The 18,232-nt window shown below is 44.5% G+C and overlaps 1 protein-coding gene across 1 annotated transcript in view; it reads left to right on the top strand.

Annotated features, from left to right (window-relative positions):
- Positions 1–2,169: 2,169 nt before the first annotated feature.
- Positions 2,170–18,232, top strand: part of sgcb (sarcoglycan, beta (dystrophin-associated glycoprotein)) — a 37,265-nt gene continuing 21,202 nt past the window's right edge. The window contains exons 1-4 of the mRNA XM_072496751.1: positions 2,170–2,212; positions 5,271–5,477; positions 10,345–10,530; positions 17,025–17,216. Of these exons, the coding sequence (XP_072352852.1) occupies positions 2,198–2,212; positions 5,271–5,477; positions 10,345–10,530; positions 17,025–17,216 (600 nt within the window). The 5' untranslated portion in view covers positions 2,170–2,197. The remainder of the gene's footprint in view (positions 2,213–5,270; positions 5,478–10,344; positions 10,531–17,024; positions 17,217–18,232) is intronic.

Below are 18,232 nucleotides of genomic sequence, written 5' to 3'. Positions count from 1 at the left end.
CTCCTAATTGCCCTTGAGAAGGCAATCATAGGATCCCTACAGTGCAGAAGGAGGCCATTTAGCCCATCGAGTCTGCACCAACCCTCTGAAAAAGCACTCTGCCTAGGCCCAATCATAGAAAATAGATGCAAGAGGCAGCCGATCGGCTCTTCGAGCCTGCTCTGCCATTCAGTATGACCATGGCTGATCATCAGGTTCAATACTCTGATTCCGCCTTCCCCCATATCCATTGATCCCTTTAGCCCCAATAGCTATATCTAATTCTTTCTTGAAATTACACACGTTTTAGCCTCAACTACTTTATGTGGTTGTGAAATCCACAGATTCACCACCCTCTGGGTGAAGAAATTTCTCCTCACCAAAGTCCTAAACAGCCATGGGGACCAAATTCGCACCCCAATACGCCAACATCTTCATGCACAAGTTTGAACAGGACCTACTCACCGCACAGGACCTTCAACCGACGTTATACACCAGATACATCGATGACATTTTTTTCCTTTGGACCCACGGCGAAGAATCACTGAAACGACTACACGATGACATTAATAAGTTCCATCCAACCATCAGATTCACCATGGACTACTCTCCAAAATCAGTTGCATTCTTGGACACACTCGTCTCCATCAAGGACGGTCACCTCAGCACTTCGCTTTACCGCAAACCCACGGATAACCTCACGATGCTCCACTTCTCCAGCTTCCACCCTAAACACATTAAAGAAGCCATCCCCTATGGACAAGCTCTCCGTATACACAGGATCTGCTCAGACGAGGAGGAGCGTAACAGACATCTACAGACGTTGAAAGATGCCCTCGTACGAACGGGATATGGCACTCGACTCATCGATCGACAGTTCCAACGCGCCACAGCGAAAAACCGCACTGACCTCCTCAGAAGACAAACATGGGACACAACCGGCAGAATACCCTTCGTCGTCGAGTACTTCCCCGGAGCGGAGAAACTACGTCATCTTCTTCACAGACTTCAACGTCATTGATGACGATGAACATCTTGCCAAGGTCATCCCCACACCCCCACTACTTGCCTTCAAACAACCGCGCAACCTCAAACAAACCATTGTTTGCTGCAAACTACCCAGTCTTCAGAACAGTGACCACGACACCACACAACCCTGCCATGGCAATCTCTGCAAGACGTGCCAGATCATCGACATGGATACCACTATTACACGTGAGAACACCACCCACCAGGTACGCGGTACATACTCGTGCGACTCGGCCAACGTTGTCTACCTCATACGCTGCAGGAAAGGATGTCCCGAAGCGTGGTACATTGGCGAGACCATGCAGACGCTGCGACAACGAATGAACAGACATTGCGCAACAATCACCAGGCAGGAATGTTCCCTTCCAGTTGGGGAACACTTCAGCAGTCAAGGGCATTCAGCCTCTGATGTCCGGGTAAGCGTTCTCCAAGGCGGCCTTCAGGACGCGCGACAACGCAGAATCGCCAAACAGAAACTTATAGCCAAGTTCCGCACACATGAGTGCGGCCTCAACCGGGACCTAGTGACATCGAAACAAACCTGTTGGACTTTAACCTGGTGTTGTAAGACTTCGTACTAAAGTCCTAAAAGGTTTACCGCTTATTCTCAAACTATGACCCCTAGTTCTGGACCGCCCCACCATCGGGAACATTCTTTCTGAATCTACCCTGTCTAATCTTAGAATTTTGTCAGTTTCTATGAGATCCCCTCTCACTCTTCGAAACTCCAATGAATACAATCCCTTTTTTTGAAACATTTTTATTAAGTCATTTGTATAAACAGTAAATACAAACAAAAAACAAGAGCAAGGACAAACAGGAACATCATGATAAAAAGCTAGCTAACCAACACCCAAAGCCCCCTGCCATTTCCCTCCTCCCGTCCTGCCTGCTTGCCTTGGCGCTGTGAGGCAGCAGTGCTAAGCACTGTGTCAGCACCGTGGTGAGCTGTCTCCTTGAATCGCTGCAGCGCATGGACTGAAGATATTCCCTTATTATTAGGAAGGGAGTTTTAGAATTTTGATCCAGCACTAAAAAAGAACGTCTCCCTCTCTCCCCTCTCTCTCTCCTCCCCGTCCGCTCCCCCTCCTCAGCCTTCCCCCCTCCCTCTTTCTCTCTCCCACGCCCCCCCTCCCCTCCATTCTCGGTGGTTGAGTCCAGGGGGCGGGGCTTTCAGAGCGGAGACAAGATGGCGGCGGAACAGGTAAGAGAGAAAAGCTCCCGGGGAGAGAGAGAGAGAGAGAGAGAGAGGGGGATTGGGATTGGGATTGCAAAAGCAAAAGAAGGAGCGAAAAGATTGATGAATGGCAGAGACTGAGAAACAAATGGAGAGAGCATTGTAAATGGACGGAGGGGCAAGATGAGAAACAAGTGCAGAGAGGCTATCGTCAAAATGGAATTCAGTTACAGGAAATATAATGCGATGAATTTCTGTAAAATATCTAAAAATAACTATATTTTGCAGGGGAGGGTGGATCGAAGAGCTGAGGATTTTTTGTGCTCCACCCAAAAGTAGCTCCACAAGTGGATAAGTAATGAAATACTAGGGTTAATGAGAAGAGATATAGAATATAAAATATGCGATTATGGTGGTAAATCTATTCAAACCTTAGAAAAGATTACAGTTGGAGCCGCTGTGTGTGGCATTCAGACCAACACTAAGAAGGATATTGAGGCAATAGAATAAGTACAGCACCAAATGACTAAGATATTGACTGGTATAAGGGAATACAGATACAAAGAAAACTGAGTTGCTTTCATCAGAACTGGGGAGATTAAGGGGCAACTGGTGGTATTTGAAATTATGAAGGAATGGGATAGAGCAGATTGTAGCAAACTGTTTCCTAAGGCTAAGATCTGGAGTGAGGGACACAGCTGTATATTTAAATGCCAGAGATTTAGGGCACAGCTGGCCAGATTTATGGTTGAAGCAGACACCATATTAGCTTTTAAGAATTGGTTATATAGGTGGGCAGAAGAAAGGGATATAAAGTTATATGGAAACAGGGCAGGCATGTGGAATTAGGATTACTGTTTATGTGGAGGATAAACATCAATAGATTGGTTGGGCCAAATGGCCAATTTCCATGTTGCAATGTTTATGTAATTCTTTTTTTAAACATCTTTTTATTGATTTTCAAACAAGGAAAGGAGCAAGGAAGCAGAGAACATAAGTCATAAATTCAGCTCCCCCTGTCAACCCACATAAACCAATATACAACACAAAATTATACAAAAAGAAAACAGTAAACATAGCAGTCGACAGTAAGAAAGAGACAATAGGTTGGCATGAACAAAAAAACTTTTCAGTTGAAATCCTCATGACATATTTGATCTTCTCCAGATATAAAAAGGACAATCAAATCTTCTAACTTGGACAGAGCACTGGGTGGCTTGAGGGATTTCCAGGTTAATAAAATCTGCCAGCGAGCTATTAATGAAGCAAATGCAATAACATCTGCTTCAACCTTATTGAGACTGGTCAGTGTAGGTGAGATTCTGAATATAGCTGTTAAAGGTGAGGGCAGTGGCTCAATGTACAGAATATTGGAAAGAGTGTCATAAAAAGAATGACCAAAAGCCAATCAGCTTTGGGTAGGACCAGATCATGTGCATGTGGTCAGTGGGGGCGAGTGAGCATCTGTCACATATTGCCTGTATTGGGAGAAAACCTGCTTATTCTGAATTCTATGCAGACATTTAAATTGAATTAAGCTTAACTGAGCACAGGAGGTTGTGGAGTTGACCCTAGACAGGGCCTCCTCCCACCAGTCACACAGCCTTGAGACAGCGCCAGGGTTGGTTTGGGCACAGACAGAATTCTCTCCAACCAAGTACTTGGTGGTAGTTGAGGGAAACATGGAAAGCACAAGCATACAAAACCACAAACTGGAAAATAGCGATAGAGTCTAGATTTAGATAATTAAATTTGTTTGTGATCTTGCTAAAACTGGCAAAGTTACCATCTACAAAAAGGTTGGCAAAGTGTATGAGTCCCTTCCCCCTCAACAAGGCAAATGGCGAGTCGAGCATGGAGGGTAAAAACAAGAGGTTATGGCAAATAGAGCCCAGTAGAGAAGGAGCAGAAAGCTTAAAATATTGACAAAATTGTTTCCATATTCTTAAAGTGGATATCACAACAGGGTTTGACATGAATTTCAAGTTGGAGAAGGGAAGTGGAGCACAGACCACAAAGAGGATGAGCAGCAGCCAAAAGACACCAATTTGGGCTTGGGTCGTGGCACCATGTAAGGAGTTTTTGAATATTGACCGCCCCAGTAATAATGCAGTAAATTAGGAAGAGCTATACCACCAACTCGACTCACCCTCTGACGTATCGCTCTATAGGCTCGAGGAGATCTGCCCGCCCAGAGGAATACTGCCGATCTATTTCTAAAATTGAGTCGCACCAGTTCTTGTTTCAGTTTTCTTTGTTTGATAGCATCTGCATTATGGGAGATCATGTTTCCTTGAAGAACTGCCTTAAGGGTTTCTCACAATATTGAAGGGGTGGTAGAATCAGATTTATTTGTTTTAACAAACATACAAATAAGGAGCAGGAGTAGACCACTCAACACCTCGCGCCTGCTCCACCATTCAGCGGCTGCACCTGGGAGACCGTCCCTTATTTAAAAATATTTTTAATAGACCCCTAGTTCTAGATTATCCATCAGGACGAAACATCCTGTCCGTCAATACCCCTTATGATTTTCTTATCTTGCAAACTCTAGTGGATACAAACCTAACCTGTCCAACCTTTCCTCAAAAGACAGCCCTCCCATTCCTGGTGTTAACAGACAAATTTGTGTTAACTCTTCAAATGGAGAGAAGCTAAAAAATAAAAATGTACTATTATTTTCTCCATTAAAAGCTCCATTCTATGAGAGAATTTCTAGATATGATATTGTATTATAACTCTGCTGTCACTGTTATTCCCTGACTAGTTATAAATGACAACCTTTAGCGCAGTTTTCTTAGCCAAGTTTTGCCTCTCTTGTTTGAAAGACATTGCTGGTGATTATTTCTGGCTGTAGAGAACCACTGCACATTCTTCGAAATGCAAGTACACAGTCAGAAGACTTAAAAAGACCAGTATATTCGTACCTAATTGAGACCTTTGAAAAATATTCGTCAATTCACAAAGATTCAAATTGATGCACAGTAAGAAGGAGTTGTATTTTTCAGTAGGGACCAGCTGTAAAACAATTGCACATTATTTGCTATGCTAATTTTGAACATTATTTTCCTTGCTTTTTCAACAGAGTTCAAATGGTCCTGTCCGACGTTCCATGCATGAGAAAGCAGTTGATCGGAGAAATGTAAACAAGGAGCACAACAGCAACTTTAAGGCTGGTTATGTTCCAATTGATGAAGAGAGATTGCACAGGACAGGGTTAAGAGGGCGTAAGGGCAATCTGGCTATTTGTATAATTGTCCTTATGTTTATCCTGGCAGTAATTAACTTAATTGTGAGTACAGTCTTGTTAATTTGTTGGCAATACTGATAATGGGAATGCACATGATGTAATGCATAATGTTTATGTTACTGGACTAGTCATCTAGTTGCCTGGGCTAATAATCTGAAGACATGAGCTTAAATCAGTGTTCTTCAAACTTTTTTTCCGGGGACCCATTTTTACCAACCAGCCAACCTTGGCGACCCAACCTGGCCGACATTCGCCACCCACGCCGGCCGACCTGAGCGACCCACAATTTTCTCTTACCTTGTTTGCTGCTGACAAAAATGGAGGAAATGGTTTTGGGTCCCTTTGGCCCTCGTACACGCTCCTGCAATGGAACCTGTTGGATGAAGGTGAAGCCTTCCGGTGTAGGAAAGTATGGAGTCTCCATCTGTCCAAAGTTCTGCATTTTTTTCCTGTAAAATTTTATCAAATAAACCCCCCCCCCCCACCCCGAACGTGTAAAATAAATGAATAAAATGAATTTTAAAAAACCTAACTTGTAAAAAAAATGAATAAATAAATGGAAAAAAAAATTAAATGAATAAAACCCCCCCGAACATGTAAAACAAAAAGCTGCTACCGTTTTAAAAAAATAGCGGCTGCAGTGCGCATGCGTGCCCGATCATCGGCACGCATGCGCATAGTTTTGTGCATGCGCGCCGATGATTGTGCGCGCGCGCACTGTGGCCGAATTTTTTACATGTTCGCGGCCATTTTGAAGGCTGCTTGCAGCCGGCGTTATTAAAAGCCGGCTGCTGCACGGGGATTTGAGCGATCGGGAGCGCCGCGAAGGACGCCTCCGCGACCCTCCCGACACCTGCCCGCGACCCACCTGCGGGTTGCGCCCCCGAGTTTGAAGAACACTGGTTTAAATCTTACCAAGGCAGCTGAGGGAATTTAAATTCAGTTAACAACTAAATTTGGAATGAAAAGGTATCATCAGGAATGGTGACCATGAAACTAGCAGATTGACATAAAAATACATCTGATTCACTAGAGTCCTTTATTTAGGGAAGGAAATTTGCCGTCTTTAACTGGCCTGGTCTACATGTGACTCCAGACAGCAATGTGGTTGACTCTCAGCAAGCTGCTCAGTTAAGTCTAAGTAGGCAATAAATACTGACCTTCTCAGTGATGTCCCTGTCCTGTGAAAGAATAACAAATATACAAAATTAAAATTATTCTGAGAAGTCTATGAGCAATCTGAAAGTGGTATATTTTCAACTCTCTCGTGCTTGTCTCATGCATTGCCACAATTTTGTTCATTGTTGCCATTTTGTTCTTTAGGTTGATCAGTGCAACCTTGCCAATCCTGGTTATTGTTATGAGGAAAACCTGAATAACTATACATGTTAGTTTTTTTGTTTTGTTCAAGTTTAATAACTATTCTGGTTTCATGGTTAAATTCTAACTGCAAAACATTGACTAAGTAATCCAGATTTACATGACTTGTGCATTATAATTTGTTAGCCATGTTAACAAAGTCATGCAAAGTCCTGTGGCGATGGAGAATTGGAAACGGGGACAAGGTCATAAACCTGGAAATCCCCATTCAAAAATCTGCACGCACATGACAGAATGAGACACTTGTGTTGGGACAGAGGTGATCATTGGGCAAAAGCATTTCAGCCCTCTTCAGGATACCTTCTGTTCACCACAAATACAGAAGGCTTGCCCTAAAAAATAGGCTGTCCTGCTTTCTCCTCTCTGGGAAACCACACCCTGAGGGATCACTATCCTTGTGGTCAAGGAAAGTAAATTTTAAATTGTTAGAATGCTCATGAATAATCTCAAGAGTGATCATCTGGAAAGAAGAGCTGCAATCGTTTTGTGTGAGTTAACAAGACTCAAAATTGAAATTGTCACCCTCAGTGAGATCCACCTTCCTGGGATGGGCAGCTGAAGGACCAAATCGGGAGATCACGTTCTACTAATAAAGAACGGCTGACCCCTTGTGTTCATAGAGTTGGTTTTGCCATCCGGTCTCGGGTCTTAGATTCACTGTCCGAAATCCCCAATTGTATAAATGAAAGACACATGACACTTCACTCACAGCTGAGCCTAAACCAATATGCCATCATCATCAGCATTTATGCCCGACGTTTGACTCCGATGAAGTTGTTAAGGATATTCTATTTTGACCTTGATGAAATCCTAACTACCATCCCAAAAAGAAGAAAATATCATCCTTTTGTGGTACTTTAATGCCAGGATTTACACCAATGTCTGGAGAGGAATCATTGGAAAAAGCTGGGTGGGAAAAGCCAATGCAAATGGCATCTTTCTCCTGACAAAGTGTGCTTTTTATAACAAACCATCTTCTTCCACCAGGAGGACAAATACAAAACCACATGGAGGCATCCTAGATCAAAGCATTAGCATTTAGCATTTCCTGGATTCTGTTATTGTTTGGATCAAAAATCAAAATGATGACTTTATCACTAAATCCATGCAGAGGCTTGAGGCCTGCTGGACAGATCACAGAATTTTTCAATCGCTGATAAAGATCCACCTAGCACCAAGACATTCCAAGGTTCGAAAGTTGAAGAGAAAGAAGATCAATGTCTCAGCTCTAAAGCAGCCCAACGGAAGAGAGAAAGCTTCCCCCTACATATTGAAGGAGAGATTCTGGAATATGTTGAATATCCTCCATCTCTTGGCGGCTACCATTGATTTTTTAAAATGTATTTTATTACAAACATGTATCAAAGCAGGCTACATGTTAAAGACCCCGGGAAATATACTTCCCAACAATCAACTATATAGTCTGTACCACCATCACCCCTCCACCCCCGCGCGCGTTCGCCGAACACGTTCCTCAAACACGGTCACAAACATCCCCCATCTTTTCTCAAACTCCTCTGCTGAGTCCCTTAACTCATACTTTATCTTCTCCAACCGCAGGAAGTCGTACAGGTCACCCAACCATGCCACTTCCTCCGGTGGCGATGCCGAATGCCACTCCAGCAAAATCCGCCGCCGTGCAATCAGAGAGGCAGCTGCCATTGATGATGATACCCATCACCGGATCAGATGTGCCAATTCAGCCTTCTACAAACTACGGCAGCAAATAATTTACAATAAAGGCCTCCGCAATTCCATTTGAATGTTATCTGATTTTTAAACAACATTTTCCAACTTAGTCCTAGTGTACAGAACAATGTACTGCAGTGAGACCTGAACTACGTATCAGTGTCACATACGAGCGCTAGAGAAATTCCATCACCAATGTCTTCTCCACATTCTCCAGATTCAAGATTCAATGAGAGGACCGTCAAACAAATACTAGTGTCCTTCTTGAAGCCAGCTCCACAAGCATACAGGCAAAATCCTATAAAATCAACTTCGACGGACTGGGCGGGCGGCCAAAAACTGTCTCTCCCGTCTGGTCCTGTTTTCTGAACTCTCAAATGACCGACATTCCAGGGCAGGGCAAAGAAAACACTTCAAAGACACTCTCAAGTTCTCCTTGAAGTGTGGTAGCATTGACATTAATGACTAAGAGGAGTTTGCTACTAATCCCTCAAAATGGCAACAGCTTGTCCATCAAGCTGTATCCCTCCCCCCGGAATACTGCTTTTGCTGACATTTTAATTTTCCCCGAGAAAGACGACAAACGGTTGCCACCTCCGGGTGAACTGGCGTCCAGTTCCTCCACAATAGTAAGATCCATCTCCGGGCTACCAGGGAGGCAATGGCCAAGACGGACAATGTCTTAATGATGAGGCAGAGCAGTGGCAGAGAAGGAAGCAAATCCTGCACTCAGATCCTAACACCTTGTGGGACATCCTGCCCAAAGATCTCAGAGTCAAGAATGGGCTTGTTCAGTCACATGAAGACCCATGGCAAAAACTTGCGACCCTGAGCAGATGTCATCCTCGACAGGAAAGCTGATGATGACTGCCACAGTGCAGTATGGATGCATACTAGTTGGGTGACAAAATGAAATATCTGTGAATGCAATTATTATGGAAGTTACAGAAAGGAGAGTATTTTAAAATAGGTTAATTATTTCAAGTCAGTGCTTTTGACTCATGGCTTAAACTGATCCATGTTACAGATACATCTGCTGAACTCGCTTTATTGTAAAGGGTGGTGCAGAACAATGTACTGCAGCGAGTTAGCACTGCTACCTCAATGCGGCGAGGACTCTGGTTCGAGCCCGGCGTGGGTCACTGTCCGTGTTGTGTTTGCACATTCTCTCCGTGTCTAAGTGGGCCTCGCACCCACAATCCAAAGATGTGCAGGGTAGGTGGATTGGCCAGGCTAAATTGCCCCTTGGAATTTTTTTTGTTGAAAAAAGCTTTATTATAAATATGTTTTCGTATTTATTGTTCTGATGGATCTAGATTTAAAATATTTTTTTTCAAACTTCAGTGGCTTGTGTTTTGTTAATATTTCAATTAGAACTGTTATTTGCTTTTCTGTTATTTTTGGGCTCTTTACACTGGTGAGACAACATATAAACCCATGACTCACAGTGTAGAGTGCTGTAACAAGTTATGGTTGATACCTAAAGTAGTGAAGCTAATTCATGTTGCAATGAAAAATTGTAAAGCAGCTAATAATTCTATCTAACATCTGTTGAAGCATTTTAACTTGCATAGTAGCTTGTCTGAATGTGTACTTGCACTAATTTGTGGTTTGAATAAGATTGTGTCTCAAAATGCTTCGCTGATTTCTAATCTGTGAATTCATGAACCTGTGGCAAAGTTAACTTTAAAATGTAAATGTTTTTGAAAATAATTTTGAAAGCAATTGTATATTTTTGTATGACTGTCTAGCTCTATATTTACTCAAAATTGTCCAAGTGATAGGCAACCCTAGATCTCAGATTCAGAGCAAAGACTTAACATGACTGTTACTATTTCAGATTACGCTCGTTATCTGGGCTGTAATTCGAATAGGACCCAATGGCTGTGATAGTATGGAGTTCCACGAAGCAGGGTTGCTACGGTTCAAACAGGAGTCTGACATGGGAGTGGTATATCCCATGCACAAGAGCACCGTGGGAGGCAAAAGAGATGAAGACTTGTTAATCACTGGCAACAATCAACCAGTAAGCCTAACCTTTTATAATTTAAAGTTTTGCAAGTATAGTAGAGAGTAAAATAGCGAATAGAGTTGAGAAAGAATGCTGAGGCTATCAGAGCTCTTAACGAGATATGGAAAATTGACATAAAACGTTAGCCAACATAATATGTATTGGGTGAACAGGGTGAAGTGAAATATCCCTTAAAATAACTGAATTTTCACGAGGGGCTGGAAATATATAAATATTCATCTAGAGACCCCAAAGATCCCTCCTCTCTTCCTATTTCCCAACTGCATGCAGCGCTCCTGTGATATTGTCTTAAAGAAGCTGATGACACCCAGCTCTACCTCACCACCATCGCTGTCAACCCCTCAATTACATTTGATTTGCCACACTACTTGTCCGACATCCAGTATTGGATGAACGGAAACATTTTCCAATTAAATATTGGAAAGTCACCACCACCCCACCCCCGGTAGGATTTTTCCCTAGTCGCCTATCCTATCCTCCTTCCTGGCCGCTATTGCTTTATTTCATGGGATTTGGGTGTTGTTGGCTTGACCAACATTTATTGCCCATCCCTAATTGCCATTGAGAAGGTGGGGATGAGCTGCTTTTTGAACCGCTGCAGTTCGTCTATTGTCGGAACACCCACAATGCTGTTAGGAAGGGAGTTCCAGGCTTTTGACAGCAACAGTGAAATAATGACGATATAGTTCCAAGTTTGACTTAGACGGCAACTTGCAATTGGTGGTGTCCCCATGCATATGCTGCCCCTGTTTTTCTAGGTGTAGAGGTCGCAGGTTTGGAAGGTGCTGTTGAAAGAGCCTTGGTGAGTTACTGCAGTGCATCTTGTAGATGCTACACACTGGTGCAACTGTGTGTGTTGGTAATGGAGGGAGGGAATTCTGAATTAAGGCGGTGGATGGAGTGCCAATAAAGTGGTCTGCTGTGTCCTGGATGGTGTTAAGCTTTTGAAGTCTTGTTGAAGCTGCACTCATCCAGACAAGTGGAGAGTATACCATTTGGGATGGGTTACTCTCCACAGAATTCCCAGCCTCTAACCTGTTCTTGTAGCCACAATATTTATATGGCTGGAGCAGTCCAGTTTCTGGTCAATAGTAATCCCCAGGATGTTGATAGTGGGAAATTTAGTGATGGTAATGCTTTTAAATCTCAATTGAGATTCTCTTTTGTTGGAGATAGACATTTCCTGGCACTTGTGTAGTGCAAATGTTACTTGCCACTAATTAGCCCAAGCTTGAAAGTCGTCCACGTCTTGTTGCCCATGGACACAGACTGCTTTAGTACCTGAGGAGCCCAGAATGGTGCTGACCACATCCTCCCCTCGCCTTATGATGGAAGAAAGGTCATTGGTGAAACAGCTAAAGTTGGTTGGGCTGAGGACACTACCCTGAGGAACTCCTGCAGTGATGTCCTGGGACATTGATCTCTGACAATCGCTACCATCTTCCTTTGTGCTAGGTATGAGTCCAACTAGTTGAGCACTTTCTCCCTGATTCCTGTTGACTTCAGTTTTGCTAGAACTCCTGATGTCAAGGGGAGTCACTCTCCCTTTACCTCATTTGCCCATGTTTGTGGGTGTAATGAGGTTAGGAGCTGAATGGCCCTGGCAGAACCCAAACTGAGCATCAGTGTGCAGTAAGTGCTACTTGATAGCACTGTCAACGACACTTTCCTTTTCCTTGCTGATGGTCGAGAGTAGATTGATAGGGCATTAATTGGCCAAGTTGGATTTGTCCTGCTCTCAAAGAACAAAGAAATGTACAGCACAGGAACAGGCCCTTCGGCCCTCCAAGCCCGTGCCGACCATGCTGCCCGACTAAACTACAATCTTCTACACTTCCTGGGTCCGTATCCTTCTATTCCCATCCTATTCATATATTTGTCAAGATGCCCCTTAAATGTCCCTATCGTCCCTGCTTCCACTACCTCCTCCGGTAGCGAGTTCCAGGCACCCACTACCCTCTGCGTAAAAAACTTGCCTCGTACATCTACTCTAAACCTTGCCCCTCTCACCTTAAACCTATGCCCCCTAGTAATTGACCCCTCTACCCTGGGGAAAAGCCTCTGACTATCCACTCTGTCTATGCCCCTCATAATTTTATATACCTCTATCAGGTCTCCCCTCAACCTCCTTCGTTCCAGTGAGACCAAACCGAGTTTATTCAATCGCTCCTCATAGCTAATGCCCTCCATACCAGGCAACATTCTGGTAAATCTCTTCTGCACCCTCTCTAAAGCCTCCACATCCTTCTGGTAGTGTGGCGACCAGAATTGAACACTATACTCCAAGTGTGGCCTAACTAAGGTTCTATACAGCTGCAGCATGACTTGCCAATTCTTATACTCAATGCCCCGGCCAATGAAGGCAAGCATGCCGTATGCCTTCTTGACTACCTTCTCCACCTGTGTTGCACCTTTCAATGACCTGTGGACCTGTACTCCTAGATCTCTTTGACTTTCAATACTCTTGAGGGTTCTACCATTCACTGTATAGTCCCTACCTGCATTAGACCTTCCAAAATGCATTACCTCACATTTGTCCGGATTAAACTCCATCTGCCATCTCTCCGCCCAAGTCTCCAGACAATCTAAATCCTGCTGTATCCTCCGACAGTCCTCATTGCTATCCGCAATTCCACCAACCTTTGTGTCGTCTGCAAACTTACTAATCAGACCAGTTACATTTTCCTCCAAATCATTTATATATACTACAAAGAGCAAAGGTCCCAGCACTGATCCCTGTGGAACACCACTGGTCACAGCCCTCCAATTAGAAAAGCATCCCTCCATTGCTACTCTCTGCCTTCTATGGCCTAGCCAGTTCTGTATCCACCTTGCCAGCTCACCCCTGATCCCGTGTGACTTCACCTTTTGTACTAGTCTACCATGAGGGACCTTGTCAAAGGCCTTACTGAAGTCCATATAGACAACATCTACTGCCCTACCTGCATCAATCATCTTAGTGACCTCCTCGAAAAACTCTATCAAGTTAGTGAGACACGACCTCCCCTTCACAAAACCGTGCTGCCTCTCACTAATACGTCCATTTGCTTCCAAATGGGAGTAGATCCTGTCTCGAAGAATTTTCTCCAGTAATTTCCCTACCACTGAAGTAAGGCTCACCGGCCTGTAGTTCCCGGGATTATCCTTGCTACCCTTCTTAAACAGAGGAACAACATTGGCTATTCTCCAGTCCTCAGGGACATCCCCTGAAGACAGCGAGGATCCAAAGATTTCTGTCAAGGCCTCAGCAATTTCCTCTCCAGCCTCCTTCAGTATTCTGGGGTAGATCCCATCAGGCCCTGGGGACTTATCTACCTTAATATTTTTTAAGACACCCAACACCTCGTCTTTTTGGATCACAATGTGACCCAGGCTATCTACACTCCCTTCTCCAGACTCAACATCTACCAATTCCTTCTCTTTGGTGAATACTGATGCAAAGTATTCATTTAGTACCTCGCCCATTTCCTCTGGCTCCACACATAGATTCCCTTGCCTATCCTTCAGTGGGCCAACCCTTTCCCTGGCTACCCTCTTGCTTTTTATGTACGTGTAAAAAGCCTTGGGATTTTCCTTAACCCTATTTGCCAATGACTTTTCGTGACCCCTTCAAGCCCTCCTGACTCCTTGCTTAAGTTCCTTCCTACTTTCCTTATATTCCACGCAGGCTTCGTCTGTTCCCAGCCTTTTAGCCCTGACAAATGCCTCCTTTTTCTTTTTGACGAGGCCTACAATATCACTCGTCATCCAAGGTTCCCGAAAATTGCCGTATTTATCTTTCTTCCTCACAGGAACATGCCGGTCCTGTATTCCTTTCAACTGCCACTTGAAAGCCTCCCACATGTCAGATGTTGATTTGCCCTCAAACATCCGCCCCCAATCTATGTTCTTCAGTTCCCGCCTCATATTGTTATAATTAGCCTTCCCCCAATTTAGCACATTCATCCTCGGACCACTCTTATCCTTGTCCACCAGTACTTTAAAACTTACTGAATTGTGGTCACTGTTACCGAAATGCTCCCCTACTGAAACATCTACCACCTGGCCGGGCTCATTCCCCAATACCAGGTCCAGTACCGCCCCTTCCCTAGTTGGACTGTCTACATATTGTTTTAAGAAGCCCTCCTGGATGCTCCTTACAAACTCCGCCCCGTCTAAGCCCCTGGCACTAAGTGAGTCCCAGTCAATATTGGGGAAGTTGAAGTCTCCCATCACCACAACCCTGTTGTTTTTACTCTTTTCCAAAATCTGTCTACCTATCTGCTCCTCTATCTCCCGCTGGCTGTTGGGAGGCCTGTAGTATACCCCCAACATTGTGATTGCACCCTTCTTATTCCTGATCTCTACCCATATAGCCTCACTGCCCTCTGAGGTGTCCTCTCGCAGTACAGCTGTGATATTCTCCCGAACAAGTAGCGCAACTCCACCTCCCCTTTCACATCCCCCTCTATCCCGCCTGAAACATCTAAATCCTGGAACGTTTAGCTGCCAATCCTGCCCTTCCCTCAACCAGGTCTCTGTAATGGCAACAACATCATAGTTCCAAGTACTAATCCAAGCTCTAAGTTCATCTGCCTTACCCGTAATGCTCCTTGCATTAAAACATATGCACTTCAGGCCACCAGACCCGCTGTGTTCAGCAACTTCTCCCCGTCTGCTCTGCCTCAGAGCCACACTGTCCCTATTCCCTAGTTCTCCCTCAATGCTCTCACCTTCTGACCTATTGCTCCCGTGCCCACCCCCCTGCCATACTAGTTTAAACCCTCCTGTGTGACACTAGCAAACCTCGCGGCCAGGATATTTATGCCTCTCCGGTTTAGATGCAACCCGTCCTTCTTATACAGGTCACATCTGCCCCGGAAGAGCTCCCAGTGGTCCAGATAATGGAAACCCTCCCTCCTACACCAGCTGTTTAGCCACGTGTTTATCTGCTCTATCTTCCTATTTCTAGCCTCACTGGCACGTGGCACAGGGAGTAATCCCGAGATTACAACCCTCGAGGTCCTGTCTTTTAACTTTCTGCCTAGCTCCCTGAACTCCTGCTGCAGGACCTCATGCCCCTTCCTGCCTATGTCGTTAGTACCAATATGTACAACGACTTCTGCCTGTTTGCCCTCCCCCTTTAGGATGCCCTCTACCCGTTCGGAGACATCCTGGACCCTGGCACCAGGGAGGCAACATACCATCCTGGAGTCTCTTTCACGTCCACAGAAGCGCCTATCTGTGCCCCTGACTATAGAGTCCCCTATTACTATTACTCTTCTGCGCTTTGACCCTCCCTTCTGAACATCAGAGCCAGCCGTGGTGCCACTGCTCTGGCTGCTGCTGTTTTCCCCTGATAGGCTATCCCCCCCGACAGTATCCAAAGGGGTATATCTGTTCGAGAGGGGGACAACCACAGGGGATTCCTGCACTGACTGCCTGCCCTTTCTGGTGGTCACCCATTTCTCTGCCTGCACCTTGGGTGTGACCACATTTACATAACTGCGATCTATGACGCTTTCCGCCACCTGCATGCTCCTAAGTGCATCCAATTGCTGCTCCAACCGAACCATGCGGTCTGTGAGGAGCTCCAGTTGGGTGCACTTTCTGCAGATGAAGCCATCCGGGACGCTGGAAGCCTCCCGGACCTGCCACCAACTCTCCCCCACCAACTTCCCAAATATCTCCACAAAATATTCTGTGGGAGTTGGGAAGGAGAAGGTGGCTCACATGTCTAACTTTGTTGATCAATGTGTTGGCATTTGTCAGAATTCTCATCCCCAACTTGGAGAGAGACTGAGAGACGGACAGGATTGGACACCACTTGGCCTTGGCATGAGTTGCCCAGTCCTTCACGGAACTGAGAATCTGGGTTTGATCCCGGCCCCGGGTCACTGTCCAAGTGGAATTTGCACATTCTCCCCATGTCTACGTTGGTCTCACTCCCACAAACCCCAAAAGATGTGCAGGGTAGATGAATTGAATGTGCTAAATTGCCCCTTAATTGGGAAAAAATATAATTGGATACTCTAAATTTATTTTAAGTAAGGTTACAATCCAAAATATTGATTAGTATTTTTATATTGCACATATTCCAGAAATTGGGGACCTTTTCATTTCCCTTTTCAGGCTTCTTTGTACACCATACCATTCCTCTTTTGAAGGAGATGGGAGAGAGTAATAAATCTACTTCCCTATCTCTTTATGGTTTTTTGAGAAGTCATGGGGCACATAGGAGTAGCCTGGGGCATTTTCTTTCCTGGCCTGTGGGAAAATATCTTACACTAGCTGCCTCTCTCTAACAAGATAGCTGAAATTGAAGATCATGTTGGAACAAGCCTAGTGGATGCAATCCTCAGACTTACCCCACTGATAACCAGTCATATTATTTAGTAACTTGCAGGATGGCGAAGAAAAACAAACGTAGTTGAGTTCCTGTGCAATTCTTATTTGTGGTGCATATTTGTTCATCTATGACCATAACTTTTTATTCTGTGCCCCTTTAGGTGGTGTTTCAACAGGGAACAACTAAGCTCAGTGTAGAGCAAGACAAAACCTCCATCACCAGTGACATTGGCATGTCTTTTGTTGATCCCAGGACCCAGAAAACTGTGTTCAGCACTGATTATGATACCCATGAGTTCCGTTTGCCCAAAGGTGTCAAGACTCTGAATGTACAAAAGGCATCCACAGAGAGGGTTAGTGCTCAGCATGCTAGTTTTTTTAAATGTTCATTATCTCATGTCATTTCACACACAATTTCTGCTATTTGATTGTGGGAACATATCATCTTGTGATTTCATAATCTGGTCACTGAGTTCCCTCAAATGCTTTCTGAAAATTGTTTCATCCACCACTTTTTTCTGTAATTGAACATCAGCTTTGGGGAGTCAGGTTGAAACAGTTCAAAATCTTTTTAAAAGTGTTTATTTCACCATAGCACAATTTGCCGAATTGTCTTTGTTTATTTCACACACTATAGAATAGTGCAAAGTTAACCTCCATCATTTCTGCAGCACTAACTCTCCCCTTAAACCTCTCCCTTCACTTCAAACAAGTGTTCGAAGCTCTTGAACATCTTTGCCCTATGATAGGGACGACGGGTTCATCTGCCTCGGCTGCTGCTAACGCTAGCTCGGAATCCTAGGCTATTGCTAGTTTATTCCCCCAATAGTTATCTGATATCTTTATGCTCATCACAGTGAAGGAATGACAATATATTTCCAGGATGGCATGTCGTTTGGAGAGGAACCTGCAGACGGTGGTGTTCCCATGCTGCTGGCCTTGTCTTCTAAGTGGTAGTGGCTGTGGATTAGAAAGGTGATGTCAAAGGGCCTTTGGTGAATGCTGCCACTGTTATCATTGGTGGAGCGAATTAATGTATTAACGTAGTTGATGGGGTGTCAGTCAAGTGAGCTGTTTTGTCCTGGATGGTATCGAGCCTCTAGAGTGTTGTTGGGGCCGCACTCCTGACTGTACTATGCAGATGTTGGACAGGCTTTGGGGAGTCAGAAAGTGAGTTACTTGCCCCAGAATTCCCAACCTATGACCTGCTCACATAGCCACAGTAGTTATATTCCTGGTCCAGTTTACTTTTTGGCCAATGGTAACTCGTATGATGTTGATAGTAGGGGGATTCAGCATTGGCAATGCCTCGGAGATAGTCACTGCCTGTTACTTGCCACTTATCAACCTAGGCCTGAATGTTGTCTAG

This window comes from Scyliorhinus torazame, chromosome 3 (genome assembly GCF_047496885.1).
Source record: "Scyliorhinus torazame isolate Kashiwa2021f chromosome 3, sScyTor2.1, whole genome shotgun sequence".
Lineage (NCBI taxonomy): Eukaryota > Metazoa > Chordata > Chondrichthyes > Carcharhiniformes > Scyliorhinidae > Scyliorhinus > Scyliorhinus torazame.
Note: the sequence above shows the minus strand (reverse complement) of the source record. Positions and strands in the feature narration are given on the sequence as shown.